We start from the raw sequence: 24,995 nt of genomic DNA, 5'->3' as shown, positions 1-24,995 counted from the left end.
AGCCCAAGAAACATGCTGTTTTGTGCTATTATGCTTTCCAATTATTCACCATGAGGCGGTGCTTTTGACGTTCTCGCACACCATACCCACGCACCATCTCTAAACTAGCTCGCACAGTATGCTTGTCTGTGTTGCTGTCGTCTCAGTGGGCCAATCCTTCAACATGGGCCCATGGGGAGGCTGATAAGAGAGGGAATTCGAGCCTCAATCAGTGCTGGTTAATTATCACATCCAGGGGAGGTGAGAGAGGTTTCCCCATCTACACAATCCCTCCTGGATCGCTGTCTTCCTCTCAAACAAACCAGTCTCCTACAATCCGTTCTTCAGGTGTTATTCTCTTATTCTAAATGTATTCAGCCTTACTCAAAATAAAGAATATTGTAACAAGTGTCATTTTTCTTTTCATGATAAGTGTAATCACTTGACACATTTTGGTGGCCTTCACTTGTTTATTTTATTAATTTGGTCTTTTTTTTATTATTTTTAATTACGTGAGTGGGCTCACTTGGTAACATTTTCATTTCCATATAGTATAAATGATAGTTTGCTTTAGGGGTAATGGCGGCATTTTTCCTATTTACCCATGAGGACAAACACCCCTATATTCCCTTTTAGTCCCTGCAGTTTTAATGCTATCTTAATAGTGACAGTAGCCCAGCTAGCTCAATTATTATGTGTCAGTGGGATCAAGTTTAATTAAGATGCAATTGTGAAGTCACTTATTCCATAATTAACAACACATTTTGAATATATGTATTTCCTGCTTACATGTGCTGCAATTGCAGAGGAATACAAATATGCATATTTCAAAAACATGGGTTTCAAATGTAATTGTTGTTCAAGTTGATGAAAAATTAATGCCAAGCTAATGAGTCCAAAGCATGAATCATTCAGCATTTAAATGCTATTTTCCTACTTTTTGGAGGAACCCATTTTCAGCTTGCCATTCAGCACGCTTTCAAACTGCTTGCAGATACGCAAAAGAAGGAATCTATGAATTTAACAGACTCAGCTTAAGTAAGAAAAATGGAATGATTCACCAAAATCCAAACAATCCCTCTACTTGTAATCTCCAGTCATGGCTTTTGACCTTTTAAAATACACAAAATTGGTTTGGGCTGGATTGGGTAGGGCAGAGTTGGTCCTTCAGAAGCCCTGTGAGGTTGGAGCTTTGTTCTCATTAAAACTAGTGCTTCAACTAACACTTTTTTCCGATTCATTGTTTTGTCCATAAAATACATATGATAAAGGCTAACATGGATCACAAACTTTCAGACTGGGTTTAAGTGGAGCCCTGTTAGGAGCTGCAGCAAGAGTCCTGTCTCCAAGGTGGTCTTGTGTTCAGCTTGAGCCTCTCACTGCCAAACAGGAAATAGGGGTCAGAGTGTGTGCTTATTGGGAAAGAGGGATTAGGAACTCATTAATTAGTGTTATACTACTGCATGACACAATTACTAAATAGTAAGTGTGCCATGCCCTAACGCAGTCAGAATGAAAACAGATCGGGCATGGTTGTCTAACATGCAATCTGTTTTCAGATTTTGTCAGACTCTTGCACTCAAAGCATTTGCTAATCCTATTAACCAGCGAATCATTTCAGTATAGGATCTGTTTCTTCATCTGATTAAAGAGAGGCTGACATTTATTTGAGAATGACATTTTTCGTCAGTATTCAGTGAAACCAAAGCTGATGGCGTTGCAGTGACCTAGCCCCGCCTGTGACCCTGTCATGTTTTCTCCGGGCCTCCAGAGTTTTACAATGGCAGCGAGCAGACAGGATGACAGAGAACTGCGAGCTGAAAAAATTGGATCCTTTCCTCTTTTAATCTGCCAGTTGAGTGGGTGCCAGCGCAGGACAGCCAGTGTGCGCTAGGCGCCCCAATCATTTTGTCCATCCCTTTATGGCTTGGCCTCAACCCCTCATTTCATCAACTGCTGTGGGGAACGCTGAGAATACCAGAATCGGTGGGTTGTGGTTTCCCTGATCATAACTACCTCTCAGGCATGTCAGACATTGTTCCTGCCATGAACTCTTAAAACAAATATGTGAGTGGCCAAACTCTGACAAAGTTCTGTTACAAATCTGAAAAAGAGATGCATTCCTCTGCCACCCAGCCTCTCCTTTACTTTAGTTTGTCATTGTCACTTTGCCTTCAGTTTAATCCTTATCCTTCCAGTCTGGGATTTTTGTAATTTCTCAGATCTCTCAAGACTCATTTTAAGAGAGCAATGCCTTTCACAGCATTGACAACACTAATGTCCTAATGAATGTGCCACCATCTCCTTTCTTTTATATTACCTGGTAATGAAATAGGTGTCGCCACTCAAATCTTCACTTCCTTGATTCGTTTCATGTCAAGTGCCCTAGTGTCAATTTCAACAAAATAAAAGGAAGTAAGCTAGCTGCCTCAACTTGCAGCCACTCTATAATAGAATCCTTGAAGAGACCTCTGTACTCTGTACTAGTTCTTTGATTAGAAAAGGACACCTTTTTCTTTTTTCCCCCAAATAGATACATACCTCAAATAAAGAAAGTTAGCTGCAGCTCCTTCCCCTGTTCTATTAAAGACACCTCGTCCCTGCACACTTGGTCTCAAGATCATTGTTATTTCCCTGAGGTGTTTCTTGGTGACAGATGGGCTTTCGACAAGAGTTTGGAGAGATGTGAAGATGAAGGATTCTGCAGAGAAGAGACACAGAATCGAGGTATAAAGATGAAGGAGAAGAGGAAGGGAAAGCGGAGACAACCATTTCTATTAGTGTCATTAAAGCGACCCTGGCGCTGAGCGTGGAAGGACAAAACAGTGGAGGGCTGGAAATAACCGAGATGCAGCAGCTCACTGAATGAAGTGCTCAGGTTTATTACAAAGTGCCATCCCCCCACCTCCATCTTTACCTGCGCTGAAGGTTTCTATTCATCTTTGATGTGCTCTTAATGATTTTGTACTCTCTGCTTGTTGTTTCCTCATAAATGTTTTAAGAATTGGTGATCCAGTGACACATTATACAGGAATACGGGGCTAAAAGTGTGGAATTTCTATTCCTACATAATAATACAGAATAGCTATTTTATTATTTAGCCTTTTAATGTGTAACTACCATTTTACAATTGTTGTAAATGCCTGTCAAGTTTGTTTACTCTTCCACATTTCCTTGTCCCTTAGTCCAAGCCATAGAAGGGCCTCTGTTGTTGAAAATGTGACTGGTTTTGAGAGTGGTCTGTTCTGTCTCAAGAGTGGCTCAATAAAGGAGTGTAGTCAATATGGCTGCTCTCAGGCAGTGGGTCAATGAGGGAGGAGGCTTACTGCTGAGCCAAGGGTAGAATAGGAGAGAACAGGGGGTCTTTGTGTGGAGAGCAGACCCTCACCCACTCCTCTTTACTGCCTTTTCTGGGATATTACACCTAATGTTGAAAGACTCACTGTTTTCTTCTGCTGGTGTAAACTATATACGCTTTGGTACAAAAAAATCCATGTCATAGAGTACCCTCTACACAAGTGAGTTATCCACAGCTTTTTTTCAGGTTCCTCTGGACATGACAGAGTTGTTGCAAACCCTCAAGCAAAAATATCTTGACATACATTCTGTGAACATTACCTGAGTTCACACACACCGCGCCTTGACAGTAAGCTCTGTAACATCCAGAAATATGCTTTCAACATCGGCTCATGATGGGAAATGCAGCAAAAACTCCATGTCTCCATTCTGTCTCTCTCGTCTCAGAGCAAGGGAGAAACTGTGAGGGAGAGAGCAAGGCAGCATATCGGGGCACCACCTTAAGCTGGGCTCCCAAACCTTTTATGACTGCTGAGCAAAGTGGATTTGGGACAGAGGTAACAGCCCATACTTATCAAGCAGACAACCTCATTTTCTAGCCCCTTGCTCTCCTCTACCTCGTTCATACTGGCTGCCCGGCGTGGTGGTTCCTATTTCTCAAAGACAAACGGGGGCCCCCTCACTGCTGAACCTGGATAGATTAGACTTCCCACATTGTAATGTGGTTTCTGACACCCCCTTCCTTCTTTAACTCTGCAGCTTTGTTGTTAAAAGCGTGCAGTGTTTCAGTACTAATACATTATGGAATAAAAATGTGTGTGTTCTCCAAATGTAAGAAACATTTAAGGGAAAATGTGTTTATTCAGGTGTACTTTGTGTTACTGACAGTCATCTGGACCTGTCTATATTATTGATGACTACATTACAAAAGCACAAAGTTCTTCTGAACAGTAGACAGAATTCAACATTGTTGTAAAACTCACTTCATCTCCTCCTTTTCATTACGTTCTGTCCCAGCAAGGTTTGGTTAGATATTTTCCCAGCACTTTAATGATGTATGGGAACATACGCTCTGTTGAGTTTTCTTTCAATGAACACTTCAGAATACATCAAGAGAGCGCGGCTCATTCTGTAGGTGTTCATTTGAAATTTTTTCCAGTCACTCGCAACCTTGTTAGTTGCCAAAAGTAAACTTTTCCTTGGCTTTGACCTAAAAGTTGAAGCTTGTTTTCAGTCTGTGATGGTGACATTTTTTGCCTTTTGTAATGAGTTAGTTTTCAATCAAAGGCAGTACATAGAGAGCCTTGCTTTCTGCCAAGATGTTGGTCTTATACAGCTCTTTTAGAATGCCTGCTTGCCTTTCTTACACTATTACTATGAAGACAGTTTGAGCTTTCTAACCTTTTAACAGCTTTTAACTTTTAATAAAGCTTAGAGGGCTGTATTGCTATCTGGGCCTTGTTGTTATCTCTAAAAGACCCGATAAACAGGTGAAGTTAGAATTTCTAGTCTGTTAGCTTACTCTTGTTTTACGTCTTCTAAAGGAGAGGATCTTGCCTATTGTCAAGACCTCTCAACCAGGATTAGCTTCATGGCTCAAATTGGGTTTTTTTAGATTTCTAGTTTTTATTGTGCTACAAAGAATGGCATTACAAGCCATTTGGAATTAAAAACAAAAAAACTTTTGGCGACTCATGTCCCTTCTCATCAAAATATTTGTTTAGTCTTTCAGTAGTGGGTCCAGCATTGATTACACTGTCCCACCCTGCAATGTTATTGGAGTTTGCACTTTGGCCACTATCAGGGGCATCCATGTTCTTGTGTTTTGGCATGTTTGTTTGTTTGTCTGAACTTTGACCGGTATTGGTAGTATTAATAGAAGTTTTCAAGTCAATATTCCAGATGGAGATGAAGTGAAAAACAGTTGTAAGTGTAACTGAGAAAAAAACAGCCCCTTAGCTTTTCATCAACCCCTCATACCCCCCTTATTAATATCCATCTTGAGTCCCACCTTCTTGTCTTCCCTCTGCCCTGCTCTGCTAACAGTGGATGTTGTGTCTGCAACTGAAAGCAGATGGTTCGCCATTTTGTTTGACAGTGGAGCTGAAGCTTAGCCCTCCCCTACTGCTCCTAGGATGGGGATAAAAAGCTGCTAAAGGCGGCTGTTTTGGCTCTGATAGGATGCCGCAAGACCCTCAAGCCCATTCAGTTTTTCTCCTCAGATAGAGAGCAGCTGAAGATGGTCTTTTGACTGGAAAGGAGCCAGGCTTGGGCCTGGAAGCTCTGCCCAACCCACACACCCACTGTTCCAGCAGCGTAAAGCAGAGATGATTAAGCATGCCATGGTGCCTCTGGTCTGCAGGAGTGACAAATTCCCCCCACTGCTACTCCACTCTGGTCTCTCTCCATCTGTCATGTACACCATCAGTAAAATACATTTTCTGGTGTTGTCACTTTCTGCCCAATATGTACAATGGGCTGCTCTGAATATATTGATTTCCTGAAATCAGCTACTTACTTCAGTCTAATTTAAAACCACTAGCTCTTTGCTAAGAGTTACGGTTGAAAATGTGTTGTGCTGGCCTAGGTTGTTGCATATCTTATTTCTTATTGCTGTTTATTCACAGTTTTAATCTCACATCTACTTCTGCCTGAAGCCATTTTCAAAATAAAATGTTGTATGTATGAGCACTTTCCATCAGTGAATCCAATAAACTTTGGTGTCCTGAAATTCTGCTCTACCTGCATCCAGACTGTAGCTGCACATTACCATTCCAGTTAAACAGTTTACCTTGTTTAAAAGAGCACTGTAGCCCCCACAACAGGATATAAGTAAGATGGCAGATACGAAAGAGAAAACGTTTAGAAATGATTTGTCTTTGGTGCTAATCAATTTGGCCTTGATATAGTAGCGACGGTCCAACATGGTTCCCCATTCTCTATTCTAGTCTTCTCCATCATCGAGTTAGTGTGGAGAAAATTGCACAGCGTAGTTGGAATGCTATGTTGTCTTACCTCTATTCCCTAATGTGAATGCGGAAAATATCTACTCAATTCAGTCATTTTCTGCAGCCTTTTGCTGTAATTGTTTGTGCTTTCAAGAGAACTAAGTGCACCAAGGACAAGCAGGCATATTGCCATTGTAATGGACCGCACATTACATTGCTTCTTTCTTTGGATCTCACACTAGGGACTTCATGCCGTAAGGTAGAGAAATTACCTCCTAGTAGTTAAATAGCCGAACCATTGACATAGCATCTCTCTTTTCTGTCTTCCCCTCTTTCAGTCTCTTTCTGCTCTCGCTCTCCCCTGGAGACGTGCCATTTCCTTGGAAGAGAGCAGGCATATTTTAAACTGCATTTAACATTCAGCCACTTATTTCACTCCATTCGCTGCATTATTAAAATACCTTCATACCCTCTTAATTATTTTTCTAGCTTTCCTCCATCCCTGCAGAACTGATAATTGGTGTTATTTATCTAAACAATACCACTGTGTGACTCTCGGGGTGGGAGTGCTTGAATTATGGATGAGGACAAATGCAAAGCAATTGCACTTACTGTGACTTTGGCACTATCCATGTCAGTACGATGTTACCATTTATGCTCGAGGAAGGAAATGGCAACCGCGTTCCATAGTGTTTACTCCTTCACTGCACTCTCTACTTATTATAAAGCAAGACGTGATATTAACTTGCCAGGAAGGCTAGACTGGGTTAAATTTGTCAGTTCCTCTCGTCCAATTCCAGTGGGGCTTGTGGTTTCATAATGAAAAGCCTCTTGGAGTCTCTGGGATAGACTGAGGCACAGTGGCTGAAAAGATAGAATGAACAAAAAGATGTTTTGCTTTGGAAACGTTTTATTGAATGTTTGGGGCACTTGGAGTCCTGGAGTGTCCTTTCATTTAAGCCACCAGCACATTTTGTGTGAGCGGGTTTTAAAATGTTCTATTGAAGTCGATGACGTCCGTGGAGATGTGATTTGGCAGTCACTTGTCATGCGGTTGAACTCAAAAAGCAGCTTCAGTCGTAGTTCCATGCACTGTATTCAAGAGTGATAGTCAGCATTTTACAACTCTGTCTCTTGATCGTCTTTACGAATCCTTCAGTCCTTAAGAATAAATGTAAAACATGTTTTAAAGTAATATCTAGTCATCTATAACAGCACTTACATTCACATGGCTCAGGGTTATGTTTAATAATACATCGCAACAGGCCACGATGAAGCAGCTTTTCAGATGACAACATCTACAGCTACCATCAAATGTGCACTCCCACCACTGATGGAAAGTAGAAACATGCTGGTATTACAATAAAATCGGTAGTATTAATATTGACATCTGCCACAGTGACCATTTGTTGGATATCAGCAAGAATTTCATTAGACCTTTTGCTTGTTGCTGCTTAAGCCCCAATGACTCCGCTTTAACAATGTATGTGTAGAAAATGTAGCTAATATCTCTGTTCTCCCCTCTCTCCTGTTGCCCTCCAGGTTCAGCAGCACAGCCCTTCAGCCCCTTCTGGTTCACAGTGGAGCCCCAGGACACACTGGCCATTCGGGGCAACTCGGCACTGCTCAACTGCTCAGCCCACAGCGACTCAGCTACGCCGGCGCGCATAGAGTGGAAGAAAGACGGCACCTTCATGAGCCTGGTTTCAGACGAGAGACGAAACATACTTCCCGATGGCTCGCTGTTCTTCACCCACGTGGTCCACTCCAAGCACAATAAGCCTGACGAGGGCACCTATCAATGCGTCGCCACTATCGACAACCTAGGCTCCATTTCCAGCCAGACAGCCCGTCTCTCCGTAGCAGGTAAGGGCTGCCAAATATATCAACTCATACATTTTTACCATATCCTGTACTCATTGAACACTATGGTTAAAAATACAGCTGTAGATGGGATGACTTTAACAATTCTGCATGTCCACCAACGATTTCACCAACGACCTAAAACGCAGTTTGCATGTGGATAACAGGCCAAAACGCATAGATAAATCTACATAAGAATACCCGTTTGCATAATAAATAAAAGTTGCATACATAGGTTGTGGAGCATAAATAATGCATAGATTAAACTAATACCGTATAAAGAACAACTCTACTCTCTATCAATTGCATTACATTTAGTTACATCTTCTTATTGTCATCCTCGTCAGTTTTTAGTGAAAGTGCAAGACATGTAATCCAAAAGATTTCTCTCTTTAACCCTTCCTTTGATATGTTTTCTATTCAATGACTACTCTGCAAATACACACCCACATAACATCTGTAGACGTGAAGAGGTTCATTAGTTGCCTTCCCTTGTTGATTGTTTTTTGTCCTTGAATTGCTCAGACATTTGGACTCTCTCTACCATAAAATCCTTAACCTTGCTGGAACCTAAATGCATTGCCGTACTGGATAAATGCTTGTAAAAGGGTCTGTTTTTTCTTTTTTCCATTACTAGTCCTACAATGTGACCTTGTTCAGTTAGGAACAGCAAGTGACGTGGGATTATTAGGTGTTTTGAGTCAAGTCGTGCCCCGAAATTCAATTTGCAGCCGGAGGAGTCACAGAATGCATTTACTGTGTGCTTTCTGCTCAGCAGTGCTCTGCCAGATTTTAAGTCGCTCGAGAGAGGCCTCTTGTTGACAATGGGATAGTACAGTATAAGCCGCTCGGATACTGAGTGCCTGTGTGAAGTTGTCTGACGGTGATTCTGTTTCTTCTCATAGACTTCTGAATTACAAGTTAATGAGGCAGTATATTACCGTCGGAGAGATTGAGAAAGATTTCTTTCTTCTATGCTCAAAGAGTTCAGTTGTCTAACTTCATGTGCTGCTAGATCTCTCAGCCACGCTTTGTCGTGACAAACTAAGACTTTCAACTGTACTTCTTTAAACACTGAAGCACTGTGATGGTATTGTAGGCATCTTAGTATTTATCTGTAATAGCCCATACACCAGTGGTCCAAAGACTGCAATCTCGCATTTAAAGGCCTAATTAGGGTCTTAACATTTTAGATTTTAACATTTATAAGAGTTGGATAGAGTTGGATTAGAGCTGCTCCACATATCGCTGATCAGCAGCAACAGAAAAGAGGCCAATATGTGCTTGGTGTAATGTACAAACAGTATTCCTTGTTTTCACACAAAATATCCTAATGTTGATGTGATGGATAATTAGTGTCTGGCTTTGTGTGTGTTGCTGCCATAGTGTGTTCTTACTCAGCCTGACCCTGTGGTCACCATGGCAGTTCCACTGGATTTAATGAATAACACATTCTCTGTGTACACTAAAGGAAAAAAGGAAGATAGGACAAGACCTTCAGTGTGTTTATGCGTTAGTGGATGTGTGAAATAGTCAGTGTGGCTACATATATGAGTGCATCTTGAAGTATTTTCAACCACAGCCGGACAGTAAACCATCCATCCAGCTCCATCAATACCTGCCACTGAAGCTGCATCGACAGAAAGTATGATGCAGCGGTGACTTGTTCACTTCCTGCGCCAAGATGAGTTCTGCTATCAGACAACTTCACAGCCAGTGGGATCTGCCTAGGTCAACCATGATGGGATGTTAGATACAATCAATTTCTACTTGAAGAGGGGAGCAGGTGAAACCTGTCAGCTATTACTGGCACAGATGCGCGCACACACACACACACACACACACACACACACACACACACACACACTCACTCACTGACACGCTTTTCACATCGAAATTCATAGCTTTAAACATTGTGCACATCCATGCACTCATACGTGTTGGAACACATTATTAAGCTATTGCATTTATAGTTCTACTTACACACATACACATTCGTGCACAAGCACTGATGTATCTCCAGCTGGCTGGCAGGTGGCCAATAAAAAGGTTAATTGCAGTGTAGAGAGAGCAGGCCATTAGGCCGCCATCAGACCCGGGAACGATGGTGCAGGCGGGGGCGGAGTGGGCGTGACCTCTCAGATGTAATGACGGAATGAGTCACGGATGGCTAGCGTTGCAGGGAGCATATCTGACAAATACCGGGGTAATATCTGAGATTGATTGTAAGAAGACGTGCGCTTCGTTCTTCTGTAGGAAACACCTCCACATCCACACAGCCATCAGCACTATCATCGCCATGATGATTTGCTCCTTAGCTTCACATCTTTGTATTAATGGGCTCCTGTTTTCTTCATATGCCCGGAACATGTTAGTAATCAATGTAAGATGCAATGAGTAGGTCAGTACTAATGTAAACGTAACATGAACATGTAAACAGCTTCTCACATAAGTACATCCCATTTAAACCAACCTAAAGCAATCACTTTCTTTTTTTATTTTTAATTGAGATTATATTTATGCTTATTGTTTAAAGGAACAGACACAGCAACATCAAATAAACACTGAATGGACCAATACTACAGTTGTTCTTGGCTTTTATAATAAGTCGCAAAGAGCTGGGTAGTAAATTGATTATTCTTTGCCACTGTTATCATAATATGAGTTGTTTAATCTGTGATTTGTGATTTTGGGCGATATAAATAAAATTGATTTGATTTAATAAATGTGACAGAATTGCTGGTGCTAGTCTGACAAGTTGATTAAGTTGACCAACAGAACATTTTATTATGTGAAAAATTACTATTACTTTACACTGAATATTTGGTCTTTATTTCATGTTTGAAAAACAATAATTAATTCTTTGATCCGAATAGAGCCGCAACTATTCGATTAATTGATTAGTAGGTAGACAGAAAAATAATTCGCAATTGTTTTGAAAATTGATAAATCGTTTTTTTTGTCATTTTTTAAGCGAAAATGTTTTATATACCAAAAGATTAATTGGGAAAAATGTTGGCAGATTAATTGATAATTTGCATAACCATTTGTTGCAGACCCATACACCTAATAAATTAATGCATCTAATTAATTAGTTGAAAAAAAAATAAAGATAAATATCAATGATAGAACAATCGATTATGGAAACAAGATCATTAGTGCAGTTTAACTCCAAAGCATTAACAAAATCATAGAATAGGATGATTTTATAATCCATTAACTTCCCGTAGCTATAAACACACTGTAACCCATTATTAAAATGAAGTAGTCTGGTTGTTAAGACTTTTATTATATTCTCCATATTGCCCAGCTTTGAAGTCTCTTTCAGCCTTGTGTTTCCTCTTTGCTCTTGCTTTGTCATCCAGTCTGCCGCTGTGTGTTTTATCCTGTGTGTGCACAGTCAGATACTGTGGAAACACAAGCAGACTCAAAAGAAAGAGAGGGGGAGTGTGGTCTAGTGGGGCCCAATCTTATGTATTCAGTTTGAGTCTCTGTAAGAGAAAAGGAGGGGGGATAAAAATTATAGGGCAGAGTGTGAGCGAGCAGTATACAGCAGTGATGGCCAGGACACAGAGCGAGACGCGAGTAATGAGAAATCCCATCTTAACTGTCTGCTGCTCCCCCTCCTCCCACCGGCACGCTTTGAACTCCTCCTCCTGAAGAAATGCTCGAGGTGAGCCCCACCTCACCCCCGCTTAACAGGGAAACCCCCAAATGAGAAAATGGAGAATTAATTTAGTCCTTTCTCTTGCTCTCCCACTATCTTGCATTCTCTTTGTTTTCCTTTCTGACCTCTCAGTATGCAGATGAGACAATTCTCTATTCAAATATATCAGCTTTTTGTTTTTCTCTGTTTCTCCCCTATCTGCTTCTCTCTCTCTCTCTCTCTTTCTCTTTCTAATGTTTTTCTCTCTTTCCCTCTCTCACCTATAGGCAACTGTGGTATATAGAGATAACCAAAGCCACTTATCACTTTTCTTTGATATGAGGTTTCACTGTAATCAAGTTTCCCCTCCTCACAGTAGAAGAAATTATAAATTGAACACCAACACTTTTCATGTGTCATGTGTGTCGCCTCATATTTAAGCATGCTCATCCTTTGATGGAGTCGGACGCCTTTTGAAGGATTTACGGGTGTCGGACGAGTCTTTAATCCCTTTTTTGATGTATTTTAATCTGTTTTTTTTGTGTGTGTGGGGTAGCACCCCCAAGGACATGACAGTTTGAAAACGTGAAAAAGGGATAATTGCGTCACTATTGCATGGGTAGCCTTTTGTGGTATTGTCTGAGACACTTTGTAAAACATACAGTCGATGAATTAAGTTGGCGTCTTAACATGTTGTGGATAATCAAATGTCAGCTATGTTTTCACAACAATTAAATAAATGTCAACCAAACATGGATAAAGACATCCAGTTGGGATAAAACATCAAAATGGCCCACATGGATTCAGTGACTGAGATGAACAAAATGGAAATGCTGCAAGAGAAGCCTAATCATGAACACAAACGAGTATGACATGTCCTATACAGTTACCATCTAGTTGGATAATATCTGTTGCAGAATCGTTTAAACATTTACAGAACAACAGTTTTGTTTGAGAGTATTTAGAGAGCCTGTGGGTTGTGAGGTTTTGAAAGACATATTTCTTTTTTTAAAAATCAATCACCAATATTATAGCCTTAATCATAGCCACAAACTGTAAAAAACAACAACGACAACTTAAAATCACTTTATTTTACATGTCTTGATAAACTTTCTGCCAAAACTAAACTGATTGTACAAACCAGCCTCTGTAAAAAAATAAAATAAATAAAAGCCTGCACATGCACTCAGTGCAACTGAGTGCAACTATAGAGCAATGAATGAAAGGACACGAGAGGTTGATTGAAGAAATGTAAAGAGTTACATATGTATAACAAGTGGTTCCCCCATTTTCTAAAATAATTATAATAACACTTAAAATACTAAAATATTGTATTTATAGATTCATTTTTCTCCCAATTTTTTGTAAAATTACATATCTAAGAATGTTTACTTAAGCTTGTGTTTCTATTTCTATGATTAATGGAATTATAACGGTCTTATACTGCGCGAAAGTCATTTTTGATTTTCCTCTACTTTTATTCATGATTGTGCTGATTCCATAGAGGCTCAGAAATGATATATTGCAGTGAAAAACAAGGCCACAGTGAGAAAAATCTGACAGGAGCGAAAAACATGCTGTAACTTGGTGGGTTCAGAGGGTTATGGTGGACTGATGGGACTTGCATCACTCTTCTGTCCTTTGACAAATTCACACATATGCTGTGAGGGGCCTGTGGGATAAACCCTGCTACCATGGACCTTTAAAATATTCAAATATTCTGTTTTTGTTTGTACTTTGTGGTGCTGTTGACTTGTGTTGTAGTAAAAGGTGTTGTGTCTACACCATCTGTGTCACACCCAATATCCTCTGGTGTCTCTGCTTCCTAACATAGTCATTACATATTCACTTGTGGTATCTTAGGTTAGTGGGACAACTCCAGTCACCTTTTCATATAGTTGGCCTGGTGACCTATACCTCAAAATTTGTCAGATTCCTCATTTGTCCAATTAAAGTTGAGCACTCATAAGAGGCTTTACATGCACCTACGCAACCTTGTTTACTATCAGCTTCCTGCAATTATCCGATTTCTGACACATCTTGTAAACAAGAAACCTGTTTGTCCTTATCTGATTATGCAATTAAGAGGAACATTGGGAACACAGCTTTTACAGTATGATTTTCTAATAGGGCTTTGACATTATGGCTGCAGTGCAGCAACAGGAAAGAAGATAATTGTAACTGTCTTTATATTCTCAATAATTTAATCCAAAACCCAACTAATACAGAAAATAATCCATGTAAATTAATAATAAAGGTCCCTTTCCACAGCTAAACTGTCAAGTAAGAACATTTTTAAAAAGGAAACTATAACTCTATAACTTTAAGCTTCTGCATCATATGTCACTTCACGGGTGTCTTTCAGTATGTAACATTCACATTTATTGATGTGATAACTTTAATATCAGCCAATCTTGGTTCCTAAATTGTGATAGGGGGGATAGGTGAGAGATGAGATTAATGACCAGCTGCATGTAAATCTTAGTTTTTGGTGTTATTGAAGTGAATATGAGCCCATTTTCAGATGTTCTGCCTTAACCAAATGACTGTCAATAACCACTTAGTACATGTCACCTTGTGTTGTACACACACACACACACACACACACACACACACACATTGCACACAGACAAGGGCAAACAACAAAAGTGTTATCTCAAAGGCTGATCTGGTTCCAACAGAGATAAGGCCCAATCAGATGATGTCTGACCGCTCACTGAGCTGTATGCGTTCGTCCTACTTATCTATTTCACACTACCCAAAGAACAATACCACTACTCTTTCATTTCTCACTCATCCTGCTCTCCTTGTCCTTTCTCTCACTGAATCAACCTCCTGTCTGTTCTTTTTTACCTCCTTTACTACCTCTCTCAGCCCTTTATTTTCTCTTTATTATCCTTTCAGCCCTCCACCTTTCTACTGCTTTTACACACCCACTGGCACGCACACACACACACACACACACACACACACACACACACACACACACACACACACACACACACACACACACACATGCAAACACACACTCGTGCACTCACCCATTTTGCAGTTCCACAGTGGCTGCACCCAAGTCATAAAGCGCCAAAGTGGCAAACAAACAGTAATAAATCTCAAAAACAAAAAAAAAACATCTCCCTCATTCTCAAAGGAACCCCCAGAAAGAAATACATGAACCATGTCATTGTTTTCCTTTTAAAAATTTAATCTTTTGTTTGTGAGTGTGTGCACGTAAGTGTTGATCATGTCCACACCAAGCTGGCTAAATTAAAGAAAAATAAATCTTTTGCCTTCTTGTTTTTACTTGTCTGCAAAAAGCCGGCATTTTTCAAACCCCAAAACTATGCTTTAATAAAACACTCCTCCCTTTAATCTGAAAACTGTTGAAGTTTGGACGGGGTGACATGTCTGCTCAAACACAATGAACACAAAAACACACAGAAACACCTAAGACCAAATAAGTGATGATAATAAAGAGGAAACGAAGTGATGTATTTTTGTAACCTGGAAGTTAGCTTCACTATGGAGCCTATTGAGAAATCACCTATGAGATTTTTGCATTGGATTTGGGATCATTGCAGGAAATAAGCTTTGTGGCAAACACACATTTCTGATGCTTATGCATTTTCTTTAGCAGGATAATCTTCACAAATGAACACAACTTTTATAATGTTTGATGCGGTAATGCAGCCGACAGAAGTAAAATTGGCTGTGTGGACGGAAAACTTTGCAAAAATGACCCTAAAATGCCAGCACAGATTCTGTTGGTTTCCAAATGTTGACAGCATTTTAAGATTTGCAGTATGCTTCTTAGTGTACACATTCCTGTAGCCAGGCCTATGTTGGTGTGCACATTTCCAGGTGCAGGCCCCCTTATGACCAATTATGTGCTGCTTTGCTGCTGAGTGCTGGGGTCGTTGCCATGACGAATGGCTCTGACCCGGAAGCAGGGTCAGGGTCGCAGTGGTGTTCCATTACCCTGATTTCCATCTGTCTCTGGCACATGTGAGGAGGGATGGAAGCAACAAGATGGGAGAGGCTGCAGATAAAGCGGCGAGGAAAGACTGTTGCAAAAACCGGCACTTTTACTGAGGTCCATTAATCATATGTTGAGCTGAAAAATGAAAACATTGAGCTACCCTTGGAGCACACGTAATGAAAAAGGAAAATAAGTAAAATGCTGTTTAAAAGAAGAAAAAAAGAAAAAACAGCTATTTGAGCTGTTTCAACCAGCTGCAGAGACGAGGCTGTAAAGCAGACAGAGAAGCAGGACCCGGCTGAGAAAATATGATGTGGGAAATCTTGGTTGAGGATGGAGCTGTAGGGAGCGATCCATCTTTTTTTCTCTCTGGAGGACGGCGGCAGGAGAAAAGTGTCGGCGGGGAGTCTGTTGGGCTGGAGCTAGATGACAGCCTCCATTTTACGTGTATTCACTGACTGATTAGGTCCTGTGGGTAGGTGGAGAGTCTGATGGAGACAGCCCTATCTCTGCTCTCCAGACACCTCAGTGCCTGGTGTGGGTTTTGTGTGTATGCGTGGGAATGTACACCCATGCGTTTAATTGTCTTTATATATTTGTAGAATTATTCTACTGTATGAGACATGTCATCTTTCAACATGGGCTTTATTTTGATTTAAAAATGAAAGTTAATCACAAATGAATGGTTTATAAACCAGCTACCAGCTCCTACACAAACTGTTGCAGGCCTTTGTTGCAGGGTAATATTACCCTTAATAATATTGAAACTTACTGCTAAGTCATGATTTGATGTACATTACACAGGATTTTTTATTTTAAATCTCCTTTTAAAATGGACTCTACAATGTTTGTGTACCGTGGTAAATCTCCAGTGTCAAACAATGTGTTTTTCTGTTTTCATTAATTTTGTCACTGAGCTCTACAACCATGTGCTACTAACTTTGCTTTTTAGAAAAAGTTGAATGTATGGCTAAGAGTACCAGAAATAGCTTGATGTTCAACCTTTAATACCAAAGCAGACCCAGTCCAGATTTGACCTTACCAACAAAAGTTCCAGAATCTCTTTGTCTCTCCAGTTAGACATTTTTGTTTCTGTCTTCCTGTAAATAACCATTCTACTTAGATGTTGCATTCTTGTGGTTTTTCCCCCACTGATGACAGAAACCTCATCAACACACCCACTCAGTGGTAATGAATGATCCTGTCAGTGACCTGCTCTATTCACACTTTGGCTCACTCAGACATTACACACACTTTGTACTAGAGAGCTGAAAGGGTGAAGTCTTTTTAATGTCTGGTCTGGCTGATTAAGACATTTGTGTTCCCACATACAGCTCCTCCAGGTAGTGTATAGAAGTTCAGGGTTTGTGGTGCTTGTGTGTGAAAAGAGGTACAAGAGAGCAGTGGAGTTGGGTGTGTGTCAGGACAGTTTTATCATTACCTAAGTGGCTTCAGACAGGACATAGACTAATTCCTCATTAAATTAATTCTTCATTACTGCTTTATGTAATGCAAAGATGTCTTCAGAGGTTTTTTGATTCAGATGGAGTTTGCCACTGTGCCTGTGCCGGTTGATGTACCACTGCTCAGAGAGTGTTTGAAAAACTCCAAATACCTGGGGACATTTTCTTCACTACAATGAAGCTGCACATAGAATTTCAAATTGAAGCGAACTGTCCAATTGAACTCAGACCATTTTCAGACGGTTTCTGCACTGTGCTTTAGCTGGTGCAATTACTGTGTTCTAATGAGAGTGATAATTGACTGCTGCAGTCAGCAGATGAAGATAAACTCATGCATAATGACATACCCAACTCTACTCGTCTGTGTTGTCAAGCCCACTGCGCCTCATCCTGCACCCCAACTCCCCCATTACCCGAACTTCTATTCTCAACTATACAAAGTGCATCTCCCAGTATGTGTGAGGCATCTACACTTCAGTGAGGATTCTGTGCTGCTCAAGGTATTCACAACCTCAGAGAGTTCCCTTAAATGCTCTCATTTTCACTTCGAACCGAAGGATAGACTCTAAGCATCAATGAGAGTTTGGCTGCTAGCGTGACATGTTAATCAGCTTGAGTGTTTTGTCTTTTATAGATGCCTTGCTACCATCTGCTCTAAAATATCTCCTTGTACGTGAGGAGCATAATTTTGGTTTTGAATTGCCCTTCAACAGCTACAGTTGTATGTGGGAATTACTTCAAATATATGTTAAAGCCTTCGGAGGCCGAACTTGACACATTACTCAGATTTTACTAAAGTGTTTTTCCAAACATGGTGTTTATCATGTTAAATAACACATCAGAATTTACCTCCTTACACCAATCAAGTGGAATAAACAATCAGGACTGCATGGCGTTGGGAAAAATGATCAATCATCATCTGCAACTTGCAGTACTTTAAAATCAAGCATATCGTCTATGCACCCAAACCTGAATTCTTCCACAAACTGTCCGACCTAAAGTGCCTGGATTCTTGTTATTCACAGCTGTGAGCACAATCGCATCGTTGTAATGCCCCTTGTGTTCTTGTATATCAGCAGAAAACTGGAATGTAATGTTTACTAAATGAGTAGCTTTGCTCTAAAAAGAACATAAGGCTAGAACAGATGACCTCAAGGAGAGAGTTTCCGCTGCAGCATGCAGATCTTACCAAACAAATTACTTCTACCAATTTGACTAAATCTTGAACTTTTGGTCGATTTAATTTTGGGTTGGTGGGATGTGGGGGCGGTTGGGTTTGTGTGTAAGCATTGTATCCGTCTGGAATGCCAATAACTCCTTCAGAGGAAAAGAGACTTTATTTCCAGTAACATTTGCCAATGGAGTTTGTCCCATCTTGTATGGTTTGCTTGTAGTAGTTGAGTCTAATTAAACCAGATCCAGGTTTTCTTCACTCTATATTAATTCAACACCATGTTTAACAAAAAAATAATCATGGCAGAGGATTTTTACATTACTTAAAGTGTGCCTGGTAGTTTAAAAAGGATTTTTTTCTTAAAGAAACAGTTTAAAAAATATACAATAGCAACAAATAAGAACTGAGAATATACACCGTTTCTGGGCTCTGTGTGAAAGTCAAACAATCTCTGGTGAGAAATTCTGTGGCTCTTGGGAAGACTCAAATATTCCTGGGAAGTATTCCACGGGAAAATGTTCAACCTTAGCACATGTCAATTACAGAAAAGAAGCTTTTTAATTCCACAAGCCAAGGTGTATTACTCAGTCCTACCCCGGGGATATGAGCTTGATGTGCATGGCAAAGTCCACCCTTAACTTAAAAAAGTAGCTGCTTTGTGCAGGGAGCTTGACTACCTGGGGAGTGGCTCATTCAAAGCAGTGAAAAGTTTTTTGGAGCGGACAATCCATCACTCTTGCCATTTCTCAGAATCTGCTTAAAAAAGAAGCTAGACAGCACTTGAGAGCATTTTGTTTATCCTCCCGTCCCTCATTGACATTCACTGTCCATGTCTCCTTCCTTCCGGTTCTACAGATAGAGACACCTACACAGTTAAGGACCTGTATGCTCATCCACAACGTCCTTTCATCTCCCAATGCCCGTCCGAGTGAGCATGCATGAGGCAGTTTTGGGTTTTCATATTAAAACGTCCCCATGTTTCAAAGCTAAATTGGGCTTCATAGAGCTTTTGAACCCTGAAAGAGAGTTGACTCTCACAGTTTTTTTGATGGCTCCCCATGCCGCAGGGAAATCTTTTCAAACGCACCTCTGTATTTATCAGACACATGGGGTGGGCAGAAAAACTGAGACTGAAAGTTTCTATTCCAGATTGATTTGCTCCACAGCCTTGAGTTTTGATATCCAAGGCCACTTGTCTTGACACCTGTTCCTTTGAAAATATTTTACAGGGAATAATTTCAACAAAAATCATCTGAATATCGACGTTCTCATGAGCCCCTTTACCCTTAATTCCTCTGGTTTTGTCACTAGATGATGACAGGCATATCATATTTTGTGGGTTTTCCTTTGAAAGATTTTGCGACTAAAATGTGTGATTTCAAGGTGACAGAAAAGGGATTTCATTTTGCTACTCTAGATGTAAATAAAATATGTTTGAAATGCATATTTTACTCTACTTGGCTTGTGCTGAGGATGCAGAAATATGGTGCAACCGTGAGTGTTTCATTGCATATTCTGCACTGAAAGAACGCCTCGCCTTGGGCACAGATGGAGTTCACTAAAGGAACCAAAGTGCGAAGTGCTCAGTTGGTGAGCATCTTGCTTTCTTATGCTTCAGAGACCAACGTTATTTATGGATTTACTTTTTTTGCACCATCTGAGCAGGTTTCCATAAGAACTGATGGTATTATGGAGGCAGCGGAGAGGTGGGGCTCTAACTGAAAGGGGTACGCTCAAGGTTTGAGAGGTGACACCTCAAAAAGCATTTCTCTCCACTTACTCTCAGTTTATATCCCACGCTCTGTCTTCCATCTGACTGGATTTTCCTTTCTTGAGAATGCCTCTTTATGCTGGTGGGAGAAAAAAAAGAAGAGCCACATTTTCCCCAGTTCCCCCATTTCCCTTAATTATGGTAGATTGATTGATGTGTTTTCTTTAGTGAAAAATGAAGGGGTTTTATCCTGCACACTTCACTTGACATTTTGCTTGACAATCCTTAATGGAAAGTTCATTTGCATTTATTTTGTTGCTTTTAGTCAAAGACAGACACTGCATTCCTCGCTCAGTGCCACTCAGAGCTAACGTAAAAGGAAAAGAAGGGTTTTGAGGGTGCAGGATGTATGGGTGCTGCTTGCCAAATACTCCTATGCATCCTGCAGAGCGACAAGGTTGAAAATAAAAGCTGGGAATGAATGGAGCACCGTACGTGTTCTTCATCTGGAATAAAGAGTGTTTGGGGAGCTGTTGGAGCCTGTTCAGGCCTGCTTGAACACAGACTCTGTCTTAATGTGCAGGGGCATGACATGCGTGATGCAGGCGAGACTTGTGAGAGCAAGAGTGAAGTGTGAAAAAGGAGAGTGTGATAAACAAGGGAGACGTAAAGCAGGAAAGTGATATGTCGCTTCAGTGAGGAATTTCGATATGCAGGGCACATGGAAGCTATGAAAGTGTTTGTGTGTGTGTATGTGTGGATCCTGCTTTGTCTGAGCTGTCCTGAACTCTGTGTGTAAGCGCCCTGGTGAAGGTGTTCAGACATCTCATCTCTACACCATGCAGCACCTTCACACTTGGTGGTTGCATGCTGTGGAGGTGTCATTCAGGGTTGAGTATCAGCGTGCACACACACATTCATGATTTCTAGGCACTGTAAAGGCATTTCACTCACCGAGTTGAGTCTGATGAGACTTGATTGATGATTTAGAAAAAAAATAAAGGCTTGTGGTGTTCAAGTACAGGCTCCCTGCTGTTAGTGTTGATGTGTGGTATTATGGAGTTGCCTTTTGCAAAACTGACTGCATGCTGCTGCGTCTGTGTCGAGCTTTAATGTCTCTGAGGGGCAATTTGGCTGACAGACAACAGTGAATAACAGTAAATATGAAAATAATACAACAATGAATGAAAACAGCAATTAATCAATACTTTTGGGATATCACAAGACCCATACCAAGTTCTGTAAACATGATTTTTCTACAGTACCTGCGGTAGACAAATAAACACAAATGCACCATAAGTCATTGTTGTCATAGTCACTTTCACCTGAGAGAAAGAAATGAAAGAGAGGAAGGCAGAAACCAGGGTACACAGTCTCACTTCCACAGACAGGAACAGACCAAGTCACATTTTGTTTTAAAAGCCCAAAGCTGATGGAATCAGAGACCTAATGTATCTGTTTTTGTCACCTCTAGGGAGCCTCTGCCACGATGGAAACAAATTAAAACTCAGTGTGTAGAGGGTGCTGGGAGTCAGTGACTTCACAGCACGCATTCCTTTTTTTGTTTGTTTTTCATGCTAAGATTACCAAAACAGCAAATCATCATAGAGATTCAATTTGCCTTTTAATAAATGAAATTAAAACGTCATGCAAGATAGTTCCCAAGTATTTATACTGCTGGACTGCAGCCACAAAATCCTCTTTAATAATGTTAAAAGCAAAAATAGTTGGTCTTCTGTGAAAGTAAATGAAGATCTGTTCGGTGATAAGACAAATTCAGTTGTAGGAGTGTCTCTTCACACCCAACAAATTGACAAATAGTCAAGACTAGGCTGTGACTCTAATCCTCATTGTACAGAAGGCTGACAATTACTGAGTGAGAATATATCTGTCTGTATAAAAATGTCTGAAAGCCATTTGTGTACAAGAAGAATAATGGCGGGAAAAAGACGCTGCCCTGAGCAGAACCTGTGGATGATGAAAACACTCTCATCTCCTTCGTGTCAGAGTGTGATGCAGCGTGTGTGTGTGTGTGTCTGTGTGTGTGTCTGTGTGTGTGTCTGTGTGTCTGTGTGTGTGTCTGTTTGTGTCTGTGTGTGTGTGTGCCTCCAAGCTGTAAAATAACTCGTGCTCCAAGGTCAGTGATAAGTATCTCCCCTATTGTTTATTCACACACACACACACACACACACACACACACACACACACACACACAGGTAGACGGTGCAAAACAGCACTACAACAGCATGTTTTTTATTCTGCACACCGCCAACACTTTTATCCTCCCTCTACCTCACCTTTAGGCTTCCTTGCACGTCAGTGCTGCATTTTAACACTGAGGTCTCAGTTCCTTTTACATTTACAGCCAGGGAACACAAAGCACGCTTGGATACAGCTATTGCATCAAAGCATTTGTCTTTGATGTCAGGGATATATGTATTAAATCTGAGGCAAAGGGGATTGTGCAACCTTGTGCTAAAAGGACAGAAATATGCTTACCAATTTGTAGCGGTGTAATATGGATTACACAAGCACAAACACATCTTATTTTGAGCTTGGATGGCTCGTATCCATGTTGGACAACACAGTGTGCAGGCGCAAAATTGCTCACATATATATAATTAAGAAGAGGTTGATTTTGTTCAGAGGCATTCTGCATAGCATCTGCTCTGTTTGAAGGCAATGCACTGCAGATGGACTGGAGTAATTACTGATGCCACACTGTCAGAGCATCCAGGTGTTCTACAGTTCTGGTGCATCCTTTTCCATTAGAATTTGAGTGATTGATTAGATTGCCTTCATTGTTGCTTGTCTTCCTCACTATTCCTGATATGATCATTTCAATACCTCTGCTTTGTTGTCTTCTGTGAGCTTTTTAGAGAAAAGCCACAACTGCCTATTTGCCCTGATTAAATATACCTATATCATATTGCAAATTTAAATAACAACAATAAATTAACAGTCTACCTATTAGTACTTTGCCATCAAGGCTTTATCTGCTGCTGTATCTATATGAGTCTTGCCCTCCTGGAGGCTATTTAATATGTACGGTATGTTTTCACAGTATTTGATGTCTGTGTTTGTTTAATCTGTATTATACAAGGCATCTGCATCATACCAGACGTGGCTAATGAACTTTGAAACTTGTGTTGTGTTTTATGTCTACATGGAGAGATTGGTCTTCTCATCGTGTCAGATCCCTCGCTGATATATGAGCGGCTCTGCTTGTCTTGTTATTGAGGCTCACTGAAGCATCTCAAAAAGATGTTTACATGAATTTGGAAATGAGAGAAAAAAAAATCCAAACAGATTTTTTGATCTTTTTTTCACAAAGCAGTCACAAGCAATCAGTTATTTTCACAAATATAACCCAGGTTCCCAAAGAAGTAGAAATGGTGCGCAAAACTAAACCAAAACAGAGTGCTTTAAATTCCTAATTCGAAGCATTCCGTTTGAACACTCAATATATTGTCTTTGTACAGTTTTCAATTCAATACATGTCAAAAATGATTAAGAAATAACCGCTTTTGTTTTACATAACGACCCAACTTCTTTGGAGTTGGGGTTGTAATATAAATTCAATTGTATAAACTTAGACCTCTATCTAAAACATGTACTGCTTTTTAGTTATTCTGTTCTTTTCTTTGATGTTTTCTCTTAATTTTGAGCTTTTAGCTCCTCGGACTTTATCAAACTCGACATCTGTCACTCAGCTGTCCATGCCTATTTTCCATTTTCTTCATTAAACTTGAACCTGTCACCATTATGTTTATCCAAAATACAAACGCTCATTATTTGCACTCAAAATAAACATTAATATTTTTGTCCAGAAATTCAAAATTAGTGCTGAAGGTGTTGTGTTTGGATGCTGTGGAGGGGAGGCATGGTGGGGTTGCTAACTGACGTTAATTTGCCACACCATCACACCTCTCGACGAGGTAAACGATGATGAATACCCCTGGCCATATTGAGTGACATCATCCCCCTGCACTACATCTGTGTCTTCAGAAACATCTGCTGCTCCCAAGCTGCCAGCCCCCTGTTCATACACATCATGTATACATACTCGCACCTATGCAGGCATTTGCTCTTCTGGTAAGAATAGTGGTTCTTAGAAGGGAAGCTATCCATCTCACGATAGATTGTCAGCAGCCATTCTGCCTGCCTCAACACTTTGAAAGACAATTCCCTTCAAGTTCAGCAGTCAAGCTGATGCTTTGTGCAGCATGGTTGACTGCCTGAGCTTGCCTCATTGTGTCTGCAGCGCATTTCATTATCAACAACACCACAAAACCCTGTGCTGATATTTTCCAAATCGCAGCTGCAGATACTTCACAATGATATGTGTTACAAACTGTCTACATAATGGGACTACTTTGTGTGTGTGTATGTGTGCAGCAATCCTCTTTAAACACAGCTCACTTCTAATCTCACTGATGCAGGAAATGTTTTTTGTTCTACCTCAGCTTCACTGGGGTATAATTTGAAGCACACACCCACACATTGTTTTAAAGATAAGTATGAAATTATGCTGAAGAATAAGTCTGTTCAGTGCTTGTGTGCAGTGTTTGACACATTTGCATTTTGTAGCTCCTGTGGATCAATGCAAAAGAGGAGAGTTCTGTGAAAAAAACATGTGGTCTTTCATCATTGTGCACAGATGATAACTAGAGGTCAGCCTTTTTAAAATATAATCTTACTAATTTGGGTGTCTGTAAGTGAGGGTGGATGCTGTGTGGGTGGAATTTGGACTATGAATGCTGAGGTCTGAGTTTTCCTTTGGAAAGATCTTGGCTCGACTTGTCTACACCGCCTTCCAGAGGCTTTCCTCTCTCTGGCCCTTACTTCATCATTTCTGCTGAGGAAGATGCTCCATTTTCTTCTGACCCCATCCTCCATCCATCTCATTTCCCCGCTAGCTGCTCTTGCGGGGCT

At 40.5% G+C, this 24,995-nt stretch overlaps 1 protein-coding gene across 13 annotated transcripts in view; it reads left to right on the top strand.

The window, feature by feature from the left end:
• The window catches only part of neo1a (neogenin 1a), a 172,117-nt gene that overhangs the window by 45,459 nt on the left and 101,663 nt on the right, over window positions 1–24,995 (top strand). For all 13 annotated transcript variants that reach the window (XM_059347774.1, XM_059347845.1, XM_059347800.1 and 10 more), the window contains exon 2: window positions 7,767–8,090. In XM_059347774.1, coding sequence (XP_059203757.1) covers window positions 7,767–8,090 — 324 coding nt within the window. The remainder of the gene's footprint in view (window positions 1–7,766; window positions 8,091–24,995) is intronic.

Source organism: Centropristis striata, chromosome 2, assembly GCF_030273125.1.
Source record: "Centropristis striata isolate RG_2023a ecotype Rhode Island chromosome 2, C.striata_1.0, whole genome shotgun sequence".
Classification (NCBI taxonomy): Eukaryota; Metazoa; Chordata; class Actinopteri; order Perciformes; family Serranidae; genus Centropristis; species Centropristis striata.
The sequence above is the reverse complement of the archived record's forward strand: the minus strand, read 5'-3'. Positions and strand labels throughout refer to the sequence as shown.